The 24174-nt window shown below is 39.7% G+C and overlaps 2 protein-coding genes across 2 annotated transcripts in view; one reads left to right on the forward strand and one right to left on the reverse strand.

Annotated features, from left to right (window-relative positions):
* Positions 1–24174, forward strand: part of il4i1 (interleukin 4 induced 1) — a 95324-nt gene that overhangs the window by 40209 nt on the left and 30941 nt on the right. The window contains exon 3 of the mRNA XM_055025304.1: positions 10044–10148. The gene's annotated coding sequence lies outside the window, so the exon portion shown is untranslated. The remainder of the gene's footprint in view (positions 1–10043; positions 10149–24174) is intronic.
* snx19b (sorting nexin 19b) overlaps positions 1–24174 on the reverse strand; it is a 44308-nt gene that overhangs the window by 14870 nt on the left and 5264 nt on the right. The window contains exons 3-11 of the mRNA XM_055025298.1: positions 11073–11267; positions 9780–10985; positions 9290–9488; positions 7639–7739; positions 7425–7544; positions 4597–4721; positions 4108–4201; positions 3772–3928; positions 167–302 (exon numbers count right to left, since the gene is read on the reverse strand). Of these exons, the coding sequence (XP_054881273.1) occupies positions 167–302; positions 3772–3928; positions 4108–4201; positions 4597–4721; positions 7425–7544; positions 7639–7739; positions 9290–9488; positions 9780–10985; positions 11073–11267 (2333 nt within the window). The remainder of the gene's footprint in view (positions 1–166; positions 303–3771; positions 3929–4107; positions 4202–4596; positions 4722–7424; positions 7545–7638; positions 7740–9289; positions 9489–9779; positions 10986–11072; positions 11268–24174) is intronic.

The raw sequence follows: 24174 nt of genomic DNA on the forward strand, positions 1-24174 counted from the left end.
AATTCTATAATATTATACAGTTATTTGACATTAATTCTATAACATCATAGGGGAGGTGGTCTGATAAAATTTCTCCTTTACAGTTGGATTTTACAGTTGGATTTTTTTATTACTTGTATGTCCAAATGTTCTATGCTATTCTATTCTAGTTTTAAATAGTAATCACCTGTTAATGAGGGTTCCAAACAGCAGCCTGATGGTCCTCTGGATGTTTTTTGAACATAGCCAGCTCCACTGCTCCTTCATCAGAAGACACAGGATGTTCAGAGCCACCTTGGCCTGGGACATTTCACCTGCTGAGTCTGAAACACACAACAACCAGTTACAGTATACTGACTCAACATAGTAAACATGAGACTACCTGAATATCTGAATGAGAAAAACAAGCATGATATTCAGTTATAGTGAGATCGAGAATGTCTGTTTGATTATGATCGATGAGCAGACTGATGAGCATACAACCAACCAGTCGGTTTATTTACACTGCCCTCATGTGGTTAACCTTTAACATTGCAGAATGTTAATCAATCGATAGGGATGAATGAAGGTTTTAATAATCAAACAAATTTAGAGTTTTGAAAACAGTGAAGCTTCAGTTTTTCTAATGAAAGTGATTTGTATCATTTTGACAGTTCCCACTGGTGATGTTATATCACGCAAAGTGATCAGAGTAACTCCTGAGGACAAGAATAGTTCATTAAAAAGCCTACTTTTTTTACGTGTTGGTTGTCACCATGATCTTCCACTTGACAAACAGTTGAGATAAGGAATTAGGAATGTTTTCAGGAGAAAAACACTACAAAGACTGGAAAATAAATCAGTCCTAAACTTAGCAAGAGGCCAGAGAAGAGAAGTTAAGATAAAAGGTGTCTCTTTTTTGATGCATGTTGGGAATTTGAGTCAAGAGATTAATGGTAAATGGCTATAATGTAAACACAGCTATGCAAATAGCCTGCATTTGTAGAAAGGATTGATTAAGACTGAGGACTCCAAAGCACTACAATCAGTCATTCACTCATTCATACACACCCTGCCTTAAGAGTTATGATCAGCCCAGCCCCGTCAACTGGATACCAACAATTGTGCAGCATTTTTAATAGAATAGTCAGGCTGTTTTCATAGATGATCATCAAGCAGACATGGTTCCTTTGCGGGCCCAAATTATTTTTGTTCAATTCTCAACTCCTGTGCTTCTCCTCCATACTGAACTGACTCAAACCAACCAAACTCTGACTCGGCCAACCTTGACACAGGCAGTAAAAATGGCAACATTTTTACTGCCATAAGTTGAGGGCACATATTTTCAGTATGAAAGCAGGATTTTATGTCTTTGTTCTTAAAACATGTAATGCTTCCACTCAAAACTATATCTCTCAAATTTTCTGTTTCTCTCAAATTTTCTGTTTCTCTCAAATTTTTCTCACACTCAAAAATTTCTCTTTGCTACAATCAAATCTCCACTTGCAAACCTCTGCACACTTACAAAATTCATGAAAGCTAAGGATGCTGCATTCACTCAATAGGATCATTAAAGCGAGCTTAACATCCCCCTCAGCACCATATTTATACCACTTGGTGACTCTCCTCGCTGTAAATCAACCCCCTTCAGGCTGCAGGCCCCGTCAACAACCCAGGGTGAGTATTGAGGGACTGAGCGAGCACATCAGCTGTGTGAGGTATTGGCAGAGATCTTCAACACCTCACTGTCAGTAGCATCTGTGCCCATCTGCTTAAAGACCCCACTATTGTTCCTATCCTCCAGTGCTCCACAGTGATGGAAGGTCTTCCGTTAACAGTCTTCAGTTACTCTGAGCTGAATAACTGAAACGTAAATGACCACCACACTACAGCCTTAAATCTCCTTTCTTGGACTGAGTCCCACACTGGGGAATTTAATTCCCTGACCAACAGTCCTTAGCATAATGACCTTGTAACTGTCAGTTAACCATACCATACCATACCAACTTTATTTATAAAGCACTTTAAAACAACCACAGCTGAAACAGAGTGCTGTACATAAAATAGATATAAAAACAAATACAGTTTAAAACAACAAACATACAATGTAAAACTAGATCTCGCTGGAGTTGAAAGCCAAGTAAAATAGATGGGTTTTAACACCACCATTTCCTCCTCCATCACCCTCAGCATTGGCTTGCTGCAGGGCTGCATGCTAAGCCCCCTCCTCTTCACTCTGCTAATGTATGACTGCTCGGCAAGACACCCTAGCTGTCATATAGTGAAGTTTGCAGATGATACAGCAGTAGTGGGAGGAATCATGAACACTAAATAGTCCAATTACAGTGAGGAGATGGAGCACCTGGTGCTCTGGTGCACAGAAAATAACCTCTGCATCAACGTGAAGAAGACCTAGAACACAGGTGTCAAACTCCAGTCTTCGAGGGCCGGTGTCCAGCAGCTTTTAGATGTACCACAGGTACAAAACACTGGAATGAAATGACTTAATTATCTCCTCCTTGTGCAGATAAGTTCTCCAGAGCCTTAACGACCTGATTATTCTATTCAGGTGTGGTGCAGTAGGGGCACATCTAAACGTTGCAGGACACCGGCCCTTGAGGCCTGGAGTTTGACACCCCTGCCCTAGAAGATGGTGGTAGATTTCAGAAGAGACAAGGATCCTCCTTAATCCTCTTTACTTGAGGTAAAAGTTAACATTAATGACACTGTAGTAACACTTAATGACACCTTTGACTGTTTCTACTTCTTTCACTTTACTTCAGCTAAGAGCTAATACTGACTGTTAGTAAAGCAATTGACACTGTAATAACACTTAATGACATCTTTATAAGTGGTGTTACCTGTTCCACTTTACTTGATACAAGAGGAACTATTAATGGCTTTGTTATTAAATCATTTGATTGTGTAATAAAACTTAATAAAATCTTTATTACTGGTCTGCATTATATTTTATTTCAGGTAAGGGGATATGTTAATAACTGTGTTGTTAAAGCTTTTGACAGTGTAATAATGCTTAATGACAGCTATAACTAGTCCAATGTTTAAGGGAACATATTAATGATACAATTAGAATGATCTAATAACTGTCAGTTAACACTAACAACAAATGACAGAGTAATATAACAATACACAAAGATGCATAGCACAGATGATGATTCTTGGTTAATGTGAAGTTGTGCTAACAAAAACGTTTTGAATAATATCAACTTTGCATTAAAAGTGTCATTATTTACCGAACGACACTTAATGACAATAGTAATAAAAAAACTAGTGCCATGTCAGTCTTATGCACACCCCTTCAAATGCAGTGTTACACATAATTCTTATTGCTCTGTTTTGCTGTTTAACTAAGGCTTGTAATGAATTTGCATACTTATTGCCCTCATCTCTTCACAGTACTTGAGGCATGGTAAAACTAAAAAGGGACTGTGTAATGCTTTCTTTCCAACCAAATGCTTGGCTTTAGTCAATATATCTTTTAATATTTAGCTTTTGTTTTTTGCTGGCAGCAACACAATAAATTATTTTTCACCACATCCTGGGTCTCCTGCCTCTACCTCATCGCCTCCTCATCACCGTTCACCTGACGTTCCTGACACTTATAACCCTTCTCAGATTGTTGGGAACACCTAACTGCTACCAATCTCTTCAAATCCAATGGAAACAGTAAGGGTACACAAAGCTTTTGTCTTTGTCTACAACACTGCTTCTCCATCTTGGTTTCAGTCTTTATAATGTCAGCGGTGTTTTAAAAAGGTGAAGAAAAACCCCGAGTAGTGAGACGTTCCTTACCGTGTTGCTTAAACTGCTTTGCTCTCACATCATGTCCCCGGCAGCCAACCCACTGCCCTAACACAGGACCTCCCTCCATCTCTGGCTCCTTCAGTGACGACTTTTCCTCCTCAGTAATGAAGGCTTGTAAAGCCACCAGAGTCATGCCATTGAACACCTGAAGGAGACATCAGGATCATGACATGAGAAAACAAATCCCATCTTTGCTACATTGAGGGGGAAATTATATAAATGTAACATATAGTTTGCCCGAGTGTGTTTCAAAAGGAGCAACACTAAGTTTTCAACGGAAGCGAATTACAGAACTGTGATTAAACTTCAAAAAAGTTTACGTACTGTGCTGGTTTGGTCCCAAACAAACGACACAGGAGGCCTAATTTCTGAGCCGTTCATGACGAGGACGCCTTTGCTGGAGAGCTTGAGACGTGAGCTACGATTAGGAACAGTAAAGATGATGTTAACTGGTAAACATCAAAATAAAAATAATGAAGTAATTATATTACTTCATTAAGTTAAAAATTATTGTAAATGTCTTTCAATGTAATTGATGATGGGACCCACCCTCCATAGAATAAGTAAAAGTTAGATCTTGTAAATTTGAAAGCTTAGCAATAAGAGACTGTGCGAAATGGAAATTTCTCTTTGTTGCTTCCAACAACTTATTGTCTAACCTGAAATGTGTTTTATTGGAAATAACCAAAAAAATAAAATGTTCAATATTAATTACTTAAATAAAGTCTGATCATGTAAAAAGGTTTTGAACTAGTTTTTAAAACCAGGGTACTCCGTGGATAGAATGTATGGAGAACTAAAGATGTCTCCTACCGGTTCTTCTTGTCTGATCCCATCTTCCCTCCGTCCACCTCGGACTCAGTGTCCTCTGTGGGGCTCTGAGGTTCAGAGTGAGGGAATGCTGTCTTCAGGGTGCCTACAATAGCATTCACCACAATCTACATATGCAAACATAAAACATATGATGACAAACCCCAAGCGTGCTCCTGACAGATCATGGGCTAAACTTGACATCACCGATACAGAAAATCTACAAGACATTTACCATTCTACAAAAGATTTTCAGAAGCCGTTTGGTGAAAATTATGGAAATATTAACAGTGAGATAGTTAAGAGGTGCATATATGTACTTTATAAAATTCAAACGTATCGAAAAGATTTGTATTTGTTACATGAAAAGTAAGTGAAATTGTGAAAATTTGGGTGAATCACATCAACATTCTAACCCTAACCCACAAAACGGGAATGTTACCATTCAAATTCTAAAAGAAACTAAAATAATAATAGTAATAATAATAAATCAGTGAAAGAAGCAAACAATGGGTGTATGTGCAAATAAATCTTTAACATATTTAATCAAAAACCCTGACCTTTAAATATGTAAATTCCTTCCCAGTCGCAAAATTTTTTTAGTCACCTTTTAAAGCTGACCTCAATAAGTTGTCCAGACTTTTTAAAAGTCTGATGTTTCTCTGGACCTCAGCTGTTTTTTTTGTTTGTTTTTTTTACTTTAATCAGTGACAATCTAGGGCATTTAGGAGCATCATCATATATCCTTCCTCCTGGCAGCCATTACACTCTCGAACCATCACTGCTCCCAACAAAACTCCACAAATGATTATATCCACACTGTTGTTTGCAATTTTACTCATTTCATGCTGACATTTGCAGTATTTTTACTTCTTGTAAATAGTCTGTTTCTGTTTTCTAGGCACAGATATTTTTGTACAATTTTTAAGTAGCCCTACTAAGTTGCACATTTCTATAAATTTCAGTATACTATTTTTAATAACAATAAATTATTATTTCTCTTTTCTTGTAAAGTTGCCTTTACTGGACTGTCTCTTCTTATTTTGTATGTTTAAATTGCTCCATCTTTAATTTTCTTAAGGTGGGACAATAAAGGATATATTCATTCTATTGCTATTTGGTTTAGTCCATAAATCTGACCATAATAACATTTTATGCAGTGTGTGCTTAAACATATAGTGGCAATAGGAAGCATGCGGAAGAGTGCCTGCAGTCAGTAGAATCATGAAACAATAAATGAGTGAGAGTTTGTTGTAATTTATTATTTGGAGACATTGGTGCTAACCGAAAAAGATGGATCTAGAGGTGGGCTAGGAAATGTATGGATAAAGGAAGTTGAAAACCACAGAACAGAGAATGTGTTTTGTGAAGAAAAAAATGCAGAAGGAAGGTGTGACAGGAGGGCGGTAGGGATATGCTCAGATGTAGGTGGATGATCCAGTGGGGAAATAAATGAAGGAAGCAGCTGAAAGAAGGAGGAAATAAAACAGCAGTAGCAGTTAAGCAGTGGATAAAAACAGACTGAAAGAGGTACTTGTGGAAAAAAAGTGTTAACTCAGATCACAGATGCAGTAGGATGGGTAGGATGCCTCAAGTTTTTTTTGTTTTTCTTTTTCTCACAGATAGGACTGTCAATGTTAACATGTTAGGACATGCTATTTAACATGAACATTTTAAGGCATTAATATTATATAACACACATCAATTGAATCATCTATTTTGACAAGAGAGCCTCTCTAACAGTGTGCTCCGTGTGTGTTCACAGCACACACGGAGCTACGAACGGCAAAATATTTTTTTTGCGACAGCAGGCAGCAACAAGAGTTGCTTGTGTTGAGTCTTTAGCCAACGTTGTGCATGTCTAGTTTACTAGCCCGCAATTTCATGTGCACAAGTAACACCAATCTTTGCCGGCTGGACGAGGACATTAGAGTGCTGCCTCATCACAGGAAATGAATGGAGAGGAACATTTCTAAACCAACGTTTAAAACAAACTGACTTAATATAAACCTTCCTGAATGTAAAAACCTGGAAAACTAAGAATCTTCAGATATGGTTGGTTTGAGACAACAAAACATTTTTTGAGAATGTGCATGTTTGATATGGACTTCATATTGCCCTTGGCGGTATCATGAAATGGGGGCATCCAAGAACTAGAAAATAAAATAGATCTAATAAAATAGACCTTATCCATCAATTGGCTCCTGAACAGGTTTGGTACCACTTGCATTCATGTGTAGTGGAGAAAATTTCTCTTAGTTGCTACTGAGGATGAGAGACTACAAATGCAAGATAATTGCTTGGATTTTAAATTGTTGGCATGCAGCAAGAGGGCTTTGAACAGCTGTGTGCATACTTATATTTCAAGCTTGCAAAGTTAGGCATAGTGATTAATTGTGATTAATCAGCCAATGCCTAATTCTTTCTATGGGGAATGCGGTCAACCACCCACGGCGACATCTTATGGGGGATGACAAGACCGACCCCCTCACCCCTCTCACCGCCCCAGATTCTCCAATTGTCTGTGTCTGACAATATGTCCCATCCTTCTGTCCATAGACTAATGGATGGAAGACATAGTGAGATATTGCCATTCTTCTGGGAAAAAAAAAAGAATCATTATAGCGAACTGTGTGCTTATCCAAAGTGGGATTAATTCATTCATTCAACCCTATGTAGCCAGAAGGTTACATGCAGGTCATTTGAAAACATAACATATGACAAGTTTTTTAAGTCTCAAGTTTTCTCAAACATGCTTGAAAACTTATCCAAGGAAGATGAATTGACAACATATAGACAATAGAATACTAGTAAAATGTTGAAATTTCAACCTTGTCTATGCGAGAAACAATGAACGGTTTCTTCACAAAGGCAATCCTAGCATCTGTGTTGAGAGCAAGGAATTCCTGCATCTCTTCACTGTTGGCTATTTCAGAGATGGAACACAGTTGCTGCAGAGATCAAAACAGACAGCATTTAGTGTGTTACAATGGGGTAAAGTGTCTTTTGGTTAAAAAAAAAAAGAAAGAAAATATAACCCCTGACCTTTAAGAAGATTTCAAGAAGTCCTTTCCTTGCCTCAATCTTGTCACTGTCCATGTTTCCAAATGGCATGTCAGGAAAAACTTTCTTTGGACCTTTCACACCTGCAAGTTTAATAAATACAACTTTATTTGGTGTAAAGAAAGTAACACAGTAGATAATAGTATGGAGTAAACATTTTAATGTTGTAGATTCACCTGCAAAACATATTCGCTGTCCAGCCCCCTTCAAAACTTGCCTCAAAATTGTGTCTCAGATGCTGATTTGAAATATGCATGCAATCGTTTATATTTTTGTTGTCTGTTGGATTCCAACAGACATATAGTTTTTTGATAACTTACAGGTTCTTAGTCACCTTTGTAGGGGCAGTATTATGTATTTTCCAGGTGTGTAGTGCCATTTTATAGCACAATCAAGTAACTATGGTAACTTCAGTTGTTATTAAAATGCTATGTAAATCAAATATGACTTAAAAGAAATTGACTTCATAATTTAGCGGTGTAAAATTTGGCCTCTGTCTTTTTAAAAACTCCTGCTGGTTTTGAAACTTAACATCAGAACTCCCCTATTAACCTCTTAAGTACATTTTAAAAGTGCTGCTCTGAGAAGTAGCTCAGCAAATGCTCAGCTTCATCAGGTGTTTACTAATTGCTGCTGGTTACTGTGAAGTAGCTGAGTGGATGTCAGGGAAGAGGTACTCTGTGAGGTGAAAACTGCAGCTGTGAGGAGTAGTTGTGTCCTCAAAGGTGGAACTAGGTCCAATCAGGCATTTTGCACAACTGAATGGTTGCCATGGAGATTAGAAGAGTTCTAAAACATGCATGAAAGAGTTAAACCACTCCAGGTATGTTTTTGATGAGGGAATAATATTATAACATGATGTAAAGCTCAAAAATGTTGATTTTGCATAATACTGTTTGTAATGGAAAGTGAACTATTTAAAATGGATTCTCCGAATTATTTAAATTTGCAGACTATTAAAAGTAAATTATTCAAAGTGAATTTTCTCAATTAATAATGTTGCAGATTGTTTATGGATGTTTATCTGTTTTAATTAGCATTGTTAGTGGTTTATATTTTGTTTTGCTTAATTGCACTTTGTAAAGTTTTAGGGGTTTTTTGTATGTACCCACAGGCTGCTGTAGCTAATGAGGGCAGGCCCTGCACAAGCTGGCAGAATCATTGTACCAATAAATTACTTGAACTGCCAAGATGTTTAGCACAAAGAAATCAACACTTGGTGTCCCCCAGTGAAAGCAGTGAGAGATGTTTTGTTTTGTTGTCTGTATTGTAAGCTTATGTTTTGCATACGTTTTAGTTTTCACACTAAAACATATACAAATTGTGGTGATGTTGATGATCATGGTTGATCTTCATCAAAGAAAATAAAAACCCTGAAATTTACCCATTGAAACTGGTTGAGTAATTCAAGAGCTGGGGGAGCTGCAATACTGTCCCTTTAAATACTAATTTTAGAGATTGTTTAAGGATCATTACCTTTAAATTAAGAATTAGTCTGTAGTTTAAATGTGTTTTAATTTTTAGTTAGTTTAGTATGAAGCCACTGTGCTAAAGTACATCAATTTCTACAGACAACATTTTTTAAATGAGTAAATCAAACAAAGTCAACTGAACAAAAGACAGTTGTACCTACCTTTCATGAGTTTCCGCAGTTCTGATTTTTCTTCAAGTCGAGTCTGTAGGTTAAGGAACTCGCTGTATCTTCTGTTGACCATGTGATATGCCACAGGCTGGAGAGCAGTTGGATTCTCTGATCCTATCTGTATAGACTCTATAAGCTCAGAGCTTTCTTGGATGCTTCCCAGGTTCTCAGAGCCCACCGACGTCTCATACTGGAAACCATAACAGCTTTATTTATTTCCACTACAGGTTAGACTGTGTGTAACACAGGGCACTTTGTATGTACATATCTTCAAAGTAAAGATCATTATGTTTGTAGAAATGTTTGGTCAAAGTTTCACCCTTTTGCCCATACACAATTTTCTCTGACAAAAGATAGTTGTGCGTGAAAATCCAAGTAGATCATTAGTTTTAACAACAGTCAGCGAACTACTGGATAGTAATATTAAAAATATATTATGGGGAGAACTACTTCTGAGTCTGACAAATGACACGTTACTTACTTTGATGGTATAAAGTGTATATGGGTGTGAGCCAGTGCCGCGATGTTCTTTGGCTGTAATGGTACCAGTGATGCGGAGGTTTTGGATAATGACCGGTCCTTCTGGACTACTGAGGGGCTCAAAACTGAACATCGACATGGGAGAACAGCCCTGCAGTGGACTAGCCATGATCAGCTCGCTAGGATTCCCCGATCCAGTCGACTCTACCCCCAAAACAAGCTCTCTGCTTTGACTTATTGCAGGGGAACTGTTTTCTCTTTTCAGATCCCGAAGGCTGTTGATACTGCAAGTTACCTCTCTGTCCCTGAGTGATGACAAGCACCCGTCGTTAGGACTGTCCACAAGTACTGAATTCAACAAGACCTTAGGGTAAGAGCCATCCACTGGACTTGGGGAAACCTCATCCAAGTCTAAACTATTATTGTCCTCAGCAGTTGTGACGTAATTTCTGGATCTGTCGCACAGTGCGTCTTCTTGACCTATTATGAGCAAAGAATCAGTGGAGGTGGGTTTGTAGTCCGCCAAAGGAGAGTCAGGATCAGAGTCAGTTTCTTGGTAAAAAGGGTTAAACTTTCTTCCTCTCATGTAGCATCTTAAAAAGGGTCGAGAAGCTTCCTCTTCTCCAGAAAATGTCTGGGGGAACTTCACCTCCTCTGTGTCAGTCGCATCATAAGCATGGAGTTCAAGCAGAGCAGCTTCCGTGTCATCAGTCAGCTCCGTTTCTGCTCCTTGTTGAAGTGACTCACTGTTCGCCTGAGTTACACACTGTAGAGTTGGAGCCTTAGATTCAGCAGCAGGGTGTGGCAAGCTGCAAGTCTCTAGTTTGGATGCCACAGTGTCTAGTGGTGTGCTGGACTTACAAAGGATTTCTATGATCAGGAGGTTTAACCAGTCAGGGTCCGACAGTTTAGCCACTAGAGGGAGAAAGACATTCGAGGTGATAAGCTCTCTGACAACAAACCGTCCTGTGTTGGTTTCTAAATGGGGTGATGGCACCAAAACATGCAACAGCAGAGCGACAATGGCTCGGACATAGTTGACTTCTGCTGAATCGTCACTCATAGCAATGTGAGGAGTGGCGACAGAGGAATACGCTTCCCACAACTGTTCGCTCTCACTGTGTTGTTTTTCTTTGGCTAACTCCTTGGCCGTGAGGTAGTCCTGCAGGTGGCTGCCCACCAGGTTCAGGACCTTCTGCGTCAGTTCCTGAGAAAATACAAATTTTTCTATGCACATTTTGATTTTGTGCATAATTTCCAAAATCAAAATGTACCTAATGTTAAAGCTTCTTACCTTTCTGTCAATGTGTTTGGCACGCAGTTTCAGCTTCATGGCCATAGAGATCATGGCTTCCTGAACTTCTAATTCAAAACCACTCTCTGTGGATACAGTGGAGTACCATGAAATGACAAAGTCTCTGATTATTTTTCTCACTGTGTTATGAATCTCCTGGTCCAAATATTCTTCGTCCTCTGCAGATGACTGAACCTGAAATGTAGACGAGAACAAATCTGAGACAAATGAGCCTCATAATGCTACATGTACTTTTTTATATATTTTATTACTTTGTAAATAAATACTTCAATTTATTTATAACGTATAACTTATATATTATATTCATTCATTACACACAGACTGATTTCAATTTCAATTGTTTATTTCTTTTAGTGTTGATGATTGACAACTAATGAAAACTTCAAATTCAGTACATCAGAAAATTTTAATATAGTGCAAAGGTTCAATTCAGTTCTGTACTGGATTGACTACTGATGTGACGGTTGTCCAAAAGATGACCTTTGACACCTTGCACAAGAGGGTAAGGCACAAACATCAAAAAGCTGGCTTTGCACAAAGCTCTGTGTCCAAACACATTCATAGAGGTGAAGTGAAGGAAAAGATGTGGTAGAAAAAAAAATAGACAACCAGTCGGCGATACCTGCAGCTCGGAGACAATTGTGAAACAAACCCATTTAAAAATGTGGGAAAAATTCACAAAGAGTGGACTGCTGCTGGGGTCAGAGCTTCAAGACTCACCACACACAGATAAGACATGGGTTCCAGCTGTCACATTCCTTTTGTCAAGCCACTCTTGAATAAGAGACTGCATCAGAAGCACTTTGCCTGAACTAAAGACAGAAAGGACCCTGGACTGCTGCTGAGTGATCCAATGTTTTGTTGTCTGAGGAAAGATAATTCTTAATTTCCTTTGGAAATCAAGGTCACTGATTCTGGCTGCACAGTGGCGCAGTTGATAGCACTGTTGCCTTGCAGCAAGAAGGCCCTGGGTTCAATTGCCGGCCTAGGGTCTTTCTGCATGGCGTTTGCATGGATACAGTGGAGTACTATGAAATGACAACGTCTCTGATTATTTTTCTCACTGTGTTATGAATCTCCTGGTCCAAATATTCTTCGTCCTCTGCAGCTTACTGAACCCAGTTCTCTCTGGGTTCTCCGGATTCCTCTCACAGTCCAAAAACATGACTGTCAGGTTAATTGGTCTCTCTAAATTCTCCTTAGGTGTGAGTGTGTGTGTGCATGGTTGTTTGTCCCGTTTGTCTCTGTGTTGCCCTGCGACAGACTGGCGACCTGTCCAGGTGACCCCCGCCTCTCAGCTGGAACATAGCTGGAGATAGACACCAGCAACTCCCGACCCCGTTAGGGAGAAGGGTGACCGGAAAATAAAATAAAATAAAATAAAATAAAATAAAATAAAATAAAATAAAATTAAATTAAATTAAATTAAATAAATAAATAAATAAATAAATAAATAAATAAATAAATGGATAAATGGATGGATGGATGGATGGATGGATGGATGGATGGATGGATGGATGGATGGATGGATGGATGGATGGATGGATGGATGGATGGATGGATGGATGGATGGATGGATGGATGGAGGAGTGGCACAGAATCCATGTTGCTTGAGATCCAGTCAAAGTTTCCAAACTCAATGATAGTTTGGGTTGCCATGTCATCTGCTTGTGTCAGTCCACTGTGTTTTCTGAGGTCCAATGTTAGCTCAGTTTGAGAGCAATTCCTGCTTCCTGCTGCTGTCCAACTTTATGAAGATACAGATTTAATTTTCTAACAGGACCTAGCACCTGCACACAGAGCCAAAGCTACCAAAGCTTAGGGTCCCTGGTATACCTATTCTTAATTAACCAGCAAACTCACCTGACATTAATTCCATAGAAGATCTCTGGGGTATAGTGAAGAGGAAGATGTAATACACCAGACCCAACAATTCAGAAGAACTGAAGGTCACTATCAGAGCAACCTGGACTCTCATAACACCTGAGCAATGCTATAGAATGATTGGCTCCTCGTCACGCCGCATTGCTGCAGTGATCTGGAGAAAAAGACCTCAACAAGTACTTTTCATGTTCATACTTTTCAGTTGGCCAACATTTCTAAGAATCCTTTTTTTATTTTTGGTCTTAAGTAATATTCTAATTTTGTGAGATACTGAATTTGGGGTTTTTCATTAGTTATGTGTTATAATGATCAACATTACAAAAACAAACATTGAAAATACTTTATATCCATTTGTGTGTAATGAATGAATATAATATACAACTTTCAGTTTTTGAATGGAATTACTGATTTTAAGAAACTTTTTCATGAGATTCAAATTTTTTGACAGCACCTGTAAAGTTGTAGTAGTCTAAGCATGTAGTAATGAAGATGTTGTAGGGTATAATGCGCATTTAATGTTATTAATATGAATAATACGCATTTAATGTTATTAATATGAAATCCAAAATTTTGAAAGTTTATTTACAGATCGTGCCTCGATTAGTTTTGTCTGTTTACTGATCGTGTCTGATCGTGTTTCGATTGGTCTCGTCTGACTCGGGGTAGTGGAACGCGTTACTTCTGTTCCTCCATTACACTGGAAGTGAAAGACGTAACGTCGTGTCCGTGTCTGTTTCCCGTGTCTGTGTTCACCATTCCCTTATACAGGTAAAATTACAACTTATAAGGTTCAGACCTGTATTTAAGTTTATTCTGTTTGCCGAATAAGCAGGGAGTCTTTGAGTTCTTTGCAGTAGTTTGAATTTTATTAAGCGTTACACCCGCATTAGCTTTCTGGCTAGCAACGGCCGGTGCTACATTTCTTATTACTGTATGGCGATAACCATAATGTTTCTGTACAATGTTCAGCACTCGGTATGTGGTTATGTAATATTTGAAACTGTTCTTGAAGATGCATTACAACACTGGAAGTGAAAGACGTAACGTCGTGTCCGTGTCTGTTTCCCGTGTCTGTGTTCACCATTCCCTTATACAGGGTCAACATTTTGGAGGCACCGCTGGGATCGTTTAGCACGAGGATTATTCCCAAGATTCCTGTGAAACCCTCCTGCTGATCATCCCAAAAACAACCCAAATCTGCAGAAAACAACGTGGAGGTCTTCAGCCAGCAGCTGATAAATTGTATCCTGAAGTGTGCACTGACCGCTAGGGATCAACACCAATCAATTGGAAGCTGTTGGGCCTCATTCTGTTGCTTCTGACATCCCGGAATATAAAATGGAGTCGGAATTGGAGAATATTCAGCTGGAGGTAAAAGGAGCGTTGTATAACTTGACAGTTGAACAGCTGATTGAAGTATGCATCACACTGCAGCTCTCAGCACCTGGAAGAGAACCTTTGACTAGTAAAACACGCAGTCATCTAATATCATATGTCATTAAATATCTTGAGCGGGAGGAACTGGCTAGCCTTGAAGATGAAGGATTGTCCGAATATCTCAGCATGTGGGACACAATAAATAAAGTAAAGTCTGTTGAACAGTCACCTAGAGTAGAAACTCAGTCTGATGACCAGGAGAGGCTTCAACAAGAAATAGAGGCACTCAGATTGTCACTACGTCAAAAAGAAAAAGAGGCCCAGGGGTGTAATGGACAGAAAAACACTTCCTTGCCCACAGGTTTCACAGATGAATGTGACTCCAACATTTTCAGAAAACCCAATATGGCGCAAAGATTTCAAGATTCTTGGACAGATAGGGGAGCCGGGCCAGAAGGATCGACTGACTTTCTCTAGCCTGGCAAGACAGATTGAAAGTGGGCTAACCAAAGGCTATTCAGAGACAGATATTATTGATGCTGTGATCCGTGCTATAACACCCGGCCTACAATTACGGAGCTATTTGGAAGGGAAAGAGACCCTTACCTTGCCTGCTCTGCGCAGAATCTTAAGGTCCCATTACAGGAGAGGGGCGCTACGGATTTATACAAGCAGCTAACTTCTGAGGTACAGGGCAGTAAAGAGTCCCCTCAGAATTTCTTAATCAGGGCGATGGACCTGAGGCAGAAAATTCTGTTTGCCTCTCAGGAAGCAGAGTCAGCTTTAAAATATGACCCTGCTCTTGTCCAAAATCTGTTTATGCATACAATCTTGACTGGTTTACAGAATGACAACATCAAGAGTGATCTTCAGCCTTATCTCACAAAGCCCGACACACCTGATGAACTGTTGTTGGAGAAAGTGAATATTGCTTGTACAAACGAAAAGGAGAGGCAGGACAAAAAAAGGCACGCGGCCCCACAAAGGGGAACCAGTGTAAGTACTGTCCAGACTGGTGAGCCCCCTAGAGAAACAAAAACTTCCACGCAAAACAGACCTCAAATGTCCCCTGATGTGCTATCTGAGATCAAAGAAATGCGCTCTGACATGGTGTTGTTAAAGGACCTCAGGGCTGAAGTGTCCCAAATCAGGGAAACAATCCAAAAAAACACTAGTGCAGAGCCAAAGCAACCCCCACCGAGTACAGAGCAAGTGCCTATCGGAAATCCATTGTTCTCACCCCCAGAACAGTCCTTCAGGTCCATGTCTCCAATGGTGCCGGTTTACCCTCAACAGTATCCAGAGTTGTTACAGGAGTACAGGCCGCCATATGATCCAGGTGGATGAGAGGGACTGCACAATTTCAACAAAGGTTTGCTCCACAACGACATTACCAAAGACCACGCCAGCAACCCAGATGCTTTGCTTGTGCCCAAGCCAATGAGGAATATTGTCAGCATTGCTTCAGATGTGGGAGTACTGAGCACTTCAGAGCAGGTTGTAGGGCAGACAGAGCAGTTAGTTCAAACATATAGGAAACAGTTAAACTAAGTTGGGTTGCCTCCGTGGGGCGCGGGGCAGCCAAAGCTAACTGTAAGTCCCATTTTTGTGTAAACTGTGAAAAAAACAGACAGTGAAAAAGGAATTAAAACGTTGCACTTTATTGCTCAAAAACATGTCAGAAAATGCATTGGCCTGTTCACAAAATTGACTGCAAATCACACTCATGTTTCGGTGTTAAACAAGTCAGGCAGCTACATGAAAAACCTGAACCCAAAAAACTATCAAAGCTCCTGTTAAAGGCCAGACTATCACAGAGTTAGTAGGAAAAAAATGTATTATCAAGTGCTTCATGAACGGACTGAATACTCAAGCACTCTGGGACACAGGTTCACAAATATGTGCTATAGATGAGGTCTGGAAAGAGAATTACCTACCTGACTTGCCGCTAAGGGATGTTACTGAGCTACACGACCCCCTAGACCCATTACACATTGAAGCTGCTAATGGCACCGATATGCCATACTCTGGCTGGCTGGAAGTCCCTTTCAAGCTGACTACCATGGATGATGAACTGCTGATACCTGTGCTTGTGTTGAAAGGCAACCAACAGCAATGTCCAATCATTGGGTTCAATGTAATTGAACATCTCGTGCAGAATAACCAGGAAGGCCAATCAATATATGGCGATATGGACAAACTTGTAAAGGCAGTAAAAATTGCATTCCCTCATCTCAAAATGATAAGGTAAAAGCCTTTATTTCTGCTGTCAGCCTTGGTCAAACATGTGAACACAATGTGAGGACAGTAAATGAAAGAGTAAATGTGCCGAAACAGACCACCATCCAGATTGAGTGTCGTATCCAGGGCTTAAAGTCCAAGGAGGCTAAAGTTCTGCTTTTTGAGCCTCTTGTGAACCCACAGTGGCCTGAAGGATTGGAATTCTGTGATACCCTTGTATCAGTGGAGGCAGAAACCGCCCCAAAGGTTGTGTTAAGTGTTCAAAATCCCACAAACCACAATATTACACTTTCCGGCCGGACAGTTGTGGGAACTGTGCAGTCTGTAAAGTCTGTGTATCCAGCTGATTTATTCAGCACAACCCAACAACCGGCAGGTAAATCAGTCAATCACATCCAGGTCCAGAGCACCCGTGAAGGTGCCCCTGCAGATGAACAGTGGGACCCTCCTGTTGATTTATCTCACCTGGATGAGAACCAGAGACAAATAGTCGGTCAGATGCTAAGAGAAGAATCCGAGTCTTTCTCCAAAACTGATGAAGATATTGGTTGCATACACAACTTGCAAATGAGCATCTCATTGAAGGATGATGAACCTGTGTCAAAAACATACCGGTCTGTACCAAAACCTTTGTACAGGGAAATGAAAGACTACCTGCAGGATCTCATAGCACAGGGGTGGGTTGAAAAATCCACATCTTCTTACTCTTCGCCAATTGTCTGTGTAAGAAAAAAAGATGGCACCCTGCGTTTATGTATAGATTACAGAGAGCTCAACAAAAAAACACATCCTGACCGCCACCCAATTCCCAGGGTCCAAGATATAATGGATAACCTGGGGGGAAACACCTACTTTTCATTACTGGACCAAGGGAAAGCATACCATCAGGGATTCATGGACAGAGACAGCAGGCATTTAACTGCCTTTGTGACACCATGGGGTCTATATGAATGGATACGAATCCCGTTCGGCCTGATGAATGCACCCGCTGCTTTTCAGCGCTGCATGGAGCAATGTTTAGCAGATTTGAGAGATGAAATGTGTGTGCCATATCTTGATGATGTCTTGTGTTTAGCAGGACATTTGAAGATCACGTCAGCCATGTCCGAGCTGTGTTGCAGCGTCTGAGGCAGCATGGGATCAAGCTAAAACCTAAAAAAAGTGCAACCTGTTTAAAGCTGAGGTACGTTACCTGGGCAGGATCGTATCTGCTGAGGGCAACAGAATGGACCCAGCTGATACTGATGCTGTAAGATCCCTAAAACATAAACACCCTGCGAATGTTGGTGAGTTGAGAGCAATCCTTGGACTCTTAAGCTATTACAGGCAATATATACAAGACTTTTCACGTATTGCTAGTCCTTTATATGACCTGTTGAAAGCACCTACAAGGCATGAGCCATTAATGAACAAAAGAAAAAGTGGACAACAGAAAGTGGCAACAGAGCTGTCCCATCCAGCACAATCATTCAGTGGACTGAAAAACACCAGTTGATCCTGGAAAAACTCATTGACTCTCTTGTCAACCCCCCTATTCTTGGCTTTCCAGACTTCTCACAGCCATTTGTTCTTCACACGGATGCGTCCAACCTGGGTCTAGGTGCTGTGCTATACCAAAAGCAGAATGGGAAGCTTCGCGTAATTGCCTATGGCTCACGCACTTTAACGGCCGCAGAGAAAAATTATCATCTGCACTCGGGGAAGTTGGAGTTTCTCGCCCTTAAATGGGCTGTAACAGAGAAATTCAGAGACTATTTATATTATGCTCCATTTTTTACTGTCTATAGTGACAATAATCCACTCACATATGTGTTGTCCACTGCCAAACTAAATGCAACAGGCTGTCGATGGGTTGCAGAGCTGGCAGATTTTAATTCTCTGTGAAATACAGGCCAGGGAAGGAAAATGTGGATGCAGATAGTCTATCTCGAATGCCTCTTGATGTGGAGTCTTTATGAAGGAGTGTTCAGAAGAAATGCCATCTGATGTCATTGGGGCAACTACAGAGGCTGTGGAAAATCAAAATGAGTCCAGTGTGTCGTGGTCCATGGCTGTCTCAGTACCATATGCAGGTTTAACACCTGACACACCCATCATCCCACTGACACCAGAACAGATCCAGGATGACCAAAGAAATGATCCAGTTCTGGGACCAGTAATCCAGTTCAAACTAACAGCAAGCAAACCGTTACGTGCACAGCTCAAACAACTTAGTCCACACGTGGGGTGCTTGCTAAGAGAGTGGGACAAGTTGGACATTGATGAGAGTGGGGTGTTGCACAGGAAGACAGAAAGAAAAAAACAACTTGTACTCCCAGAAAAATATAAAAATACAGTGTTGAGGGAACTTCATGACGAAATGGGCCACCAAGGTGTCGACAGAACATCATCTCTGATTCGGGACAGGTTTTATTGGCCGTATATGCAGCGCGAGATAGAGAGCTATGTCATGAAAAAATGTGAATGCCTCAAACATAAGAAACCAAGTCGAGAAACAAGGGCTCCACTCACAAACATTGTAACAACTCAACCATTTGAACTTGTCTCTGTTGACTTCCTGCATCTTGAGAAGTGCCTCGGGGGTTATGAGTACATCCTAGTGATTATTGATCATTTTACCCGCTTTGCCCAGGCCTATGCCACCACTTCCAAATCAGCTAAAACTGCAGCAGACAAGATCTTTAATGATTATGCCATGAGATTCGGGTTTCCTACCCGTATTCACCATGACCAAGGTGGTGAATTTGAGAATCAACTATTCACACACCTGAAAAAATACTGTGGAGTTGCTGGGTCCAGAACCACTCCTTACCACCCGCAAGGGAATGGACAAGTCGAAAGATTCAACCGGACATTACTCCAGATGCTCAGGACACTCACAGACAAACAGAAACACAACTGGAAGGATTCATTAAACAAACTGATTTATGCATACAACTGTACTCGGAGTGAGGTGACTGGTTTCTCCCCCTTTCAGTTGTTGTATGGGCGTTCTCCCAGATTGCCAGTCGACATGCTATTTAACTTGACTTCAGAACAAGCAGGCCATAATCATCATAGCTACATGGAAAAGTGGAAGCAAGGCATGGAGGAAGCGTATGGAATCGTCAGAGAAAATGCCCAGAAAGCTGGCCTGAGGAGTAAGAAATTGTACAGCAGCAAAGTAAAAAGTTCAGTCTTACAGCCAGGTGATCGTGTTTTAGTACGCAACTTGACACCTCGTGGGGGCCCAGGGAAACTAAGAAATCACTGGGAGGACATTGTCCATGTTGTTGTACGCCAAGTGAATGAAAATGTCCCAGTTTATGAACTGAAACCTGAAAAAGGTCAAAGAAGGTCAAGGGTCCTCCATCGCAATCTGCTCCTCCCATGTGACTCTTTGCCCCTTGAGATCTCAGTCCAGGCTAGAAAGAAGAAGAGAAAAGTGTTAAGTAACAAAGGAGTGGAGAAGGTGGAAGAGGAAGAGGATGATGATGATGCTGACGATTACTATCCTGTGCTATTTCACCATTCAGCTCAGTCTGAGAAAGAGCATCCTATGCCTGCAAGCACAACCCAAGAACTAGGAGATATTTGGTTTGAGGAGAGCACAGTTCCTGACATAGATCACAAGCAAGGAGAAACAACTTTGAGGGACTATGAGGAGTCTGGCACTTGTAATGAGGAACAAATGATGGAGAATGCCACTGAACAACCTGCTTCACCAGGGATCATTACAGAGAGAGTTCAGGGTCCTCAGGAAGCTCAACGACCTCAACGGCTTCACAGGAAACCCAATTTTTTTACATATGAGAGACTGGGATCTCCAGTCTGCTACAACCTAAGGACTCCCCCAGAGCCCACATGCTTCACAATGCCATGGATGAACATTGTTCACCCATACTACATCTCATATGACTACCAGAGATGAGAGCACAGCACATGGTGTACCACTGAGCCGGAAGAATGGACACACATTGGGTTCATAATCTAAGGGACTGTTTACTATAACATTCACAATAAGGGATTATTCTCTATGTGAACCGACATGTTGGCATCCAAGCTACAATCCACTCTTCAATGAACTGTTGTTATGGGGTCACAGGATGATCACTAATATGATGGACAAGTAGTGCCTTTAAGGTTTAAACTATTGACACTGGGTGTTTACCCTCAAAATGAAAATGTATGAAAAGAGTTCCAGTCTGTCAGTAGATTTAATGGTTTGAGGAATATGTTGTTAAGACTGATGTGTTGCTTCATATGTTTAATACTTTCCAACATTGAACGAGTCAAGATGTTGGGGACAACATCTATTTTGTGGGGGAGAATGTTGTAGGGTATAATGCGCATTTAATGTTATTAATATGAATAATACGCATTTAATGTTATTAATATGAAATCCAAAATTTTGAAAGTTTATTTACAGATCGTGCCTCGATTAGTTTTGTCTGTTTACTGATCGTGTCTGATCGTGTTTCGATTGGTCTCGTCTGACTCGGGGTAGTGGAACGCGTTACTTCTGTTCCTCCATTACAACACTGGAAGTGAAAGACGTAACGTTGTGTCCGTGTCTGTTTCCCGTGTCTGTGTTCACCATTCCCTTATACAGGTAAAATTACAACTTATAAGGTTCAGACCTGTATTTAAGTTTATTCTGTTTGCCGAATAAGCAGGGAGTCTTTGAGTTCTTTGCAGTAGTTTGAATTTTATTAAGCGTTACACCCGCATTAGCTTCTGGCTAGCAACGGCCGGTGCTACATTTCTTATTACTGTATGGCGATAACCATAATGTTTCTGTACAATGTTCAGCACTCGGTATGTGGTTATGTAATATTTGAAACTGTTCTTGAAGATGCATTACAACACTGGAAGTGAAAGACGTAACGTCGTGTCCGTGTCTGTTCCCGTGTCTGTGTTCACCATTCCCTTATACAGGGTCAACAAAGACATGGATAAGTTTCTCAAAGTCTTTGATATAGAAACTCAATTTCAGCCTTTGCGAGAAAGCGCAGATGAAAAAAGCTTGGTTTCACTACAGAGCACAACCGGCTTATTCAATTTCAAACAACAGTCAAAAATGACACCAAGATTCCCAACAAAAGATTTATTTAAAAAAAAATTAATAAAAAAAAGGAGCAAGGGAAGCAGGAATTTTATCAAGTTTACTAATGTTTACAATATGACTTGAGTTTTATTTTGATTCATGTGAAGAAATTTTTGGTTCATCCAAAAGCTAACTTGTGTTAAGCAGTCTGTTAAAGACTTTAGGGAATAATCTTTACCTTGTAATTTCTTTAGGGACATGAATATTTGTTCGTAAGTGAAAGGAGATATTACATTTCTTAAAAATTTGTCCAAGAGGCAGCAAATACTTTATAGACAAAATAGAGCCTAAGATAGAACCTTAAGGTACTCCATACTTTACACTCAAAAATTTTAACTTAGGGTGTTATTACATTAACAAAAGAATATCATGCAGTTTTAACAAAATAATTTAATGTTTCAAATGAATACGTGATAAAATCATGGTGGATAAACAAGAAATTCAGCAACTTAACGTTTATGAAATTGAGTCATGTTGAGATAACATGACTCATTATATTCAGACTGATCTTGTGCTGAAGACGATGAGCGAGATCACAGGAATCACAGGAGATCACGGGTGATCATGGGAAATCACAGGAGGCTACGCAAGATAATCGTTTTGCGTGCCTGGGTGAACTCCAGCAGCAGTTATGAGAAGACTAAATCTTGCTGGCACAGCACTCTGCATATGTACATGAAAGATCTTGCTATGTTTAGTTACGTTTCTATGTAGTCAGAGTTTCTGTAAACCTCAAGTCAGTGGCTAACATGTGCCAACGTCGAATGAAGTGATGGCTAGCTGGCAATTAATCTACCATTTGCACCATTCTCTGCTTGTTCCATGCTTGTGACACAAAATTGAATTGAGGTGGTCATTGCATTTACAAAAAAGTAACATGTTTTTTCAACAAAATAATTTTATGTTACAAAGGCAAACATGTGTTGAAATAGAATTTTAAAGTAGCACAATAGTACACAAGTTAACTTTTAGGTTAAGATAAATTTAGATACAAATCCAAACTAAGACAACTGGTGACTCTCTGAACTTACATAAATTCCTAATCAGAAAGCAGTCTTATACTCCCTAAGGAACATTTCAGACAGCGAGTGTATTGGCTATCAGGGCAATAAATTCTTTACTCAGGGTTGAATAGTTCAGACAAACATTAAAAACTATAGAAGTCCGTTATAAAATATAATCAAACATATTAATATATTTCTTATTAAGCATTATATTTCTTATTAATATATATATATATTAAGCATTAAAAAGCATATTTTTAATTAGTTAGTTTTAGATCCAACTTATAGTTAGTATTAAGCAATAGATTTTGTGCGAATTTGTTTAAAATACCAACTGGTTTCTTGTTGAATCATTTTGAGCCACAGATAACATTCCAGATGCACGCCGTAAATCACAGTCTGGCCAGGAAGCTGGTAAGAGAAGAGCTGGGTGTTTCAGTGGGTCTCAGAGGTAATAAAATTAACGTTTAAGACAGCCCACACAAAGGAAAAACACACCTCCTAATGCATATATTTAAATGAGGAGAATACACATTCTTATAAAATGGTTTGTTTTACATCAGAAGTCCGAATCTCTTTGTGCTGAGTGAGAGTTTCCCAGAAGATGCATCTTTTGTTTCTTTTTCCCTTTTTTACTCAGTTAATTGTTTCTGTTTTGTCATGTCTTGGACTTTTGATAATCTAGGTGAGATGCTTATTGTAACATTCTTCTTGCATTGATTTTCTCTGGATAAAACTCTGGATATCTGAAGTCTGACGTTGTATGATTGCTCTTTCTCCCTGCACATATATTGAGACACAGGAATTCGGGATCAGAAGAATGAATTAACGAGCTAAATTAAGTTATTTCTCTTTTTAATTCTTAACACATGATAAAATAATGTCAGATAAAAATAAAATTAAACAACCTGGCGTGAACAAAATGTATTCAAGTTGAGATAACGTGATTCAATTTAGTTAGACTGATCTCCTGCCGAAGAGGGTCTAGTGAGATCCGGAGATAACGCGACATAACTGTTTTGCGCCTGGGAAATCTTGGTTCTAGTTGCACAATAAACTACAGATATTTGTTTTTCTCTGAAAGGCTTTATTGCCGCTTAAGAACTGCACTGTAACAAATGACTGTAAAAACTGCAGAATAAAAATATACAGTAAGGTGGCTGAGTTTTGAAAATTCAGCTCTTTACTGTGATCTGAAATGCATATGGAAAGTACATGGGACTGCTTTTTACAGCTGTGCTGTAAATTTTTAATGTACAGTTGCACTGTGGGATATTTACCGGCTGGAAACAAACATTCACAGGCTAGTGGGCGGGACCAACAATGACTTTCACCGGGTAAGAACTTTTTTAAAGACACTGTACTGCAGTTTTATGTTTGTATACCAAAATATATTTTATGTGGTTATATTGAGCTACTCTCACTTGTTTGCTAATGCTAACTTTGGTTATCAATCAGCTAGCATTATGTGCAACATAAGTGCTTTTTA

Source organism: Poeciliopsis prolifica, unplaced genomic scaffold (genome assembly GCF_027474105.1).
Source record: "Poeciliopsis prolifica strain line A6 unplaced genomic scaffold, Auburn_PproV2 SCAFFOLD142, whole genome shotgun sequence".
NCBI classification, from domain to species: Eukaryota; Metazoa; Chordata; class Actinopteri; order Cyprinodontiformes; family Poeciliidae; genus Poeciliopsis; species Poeciliopsis prolifica.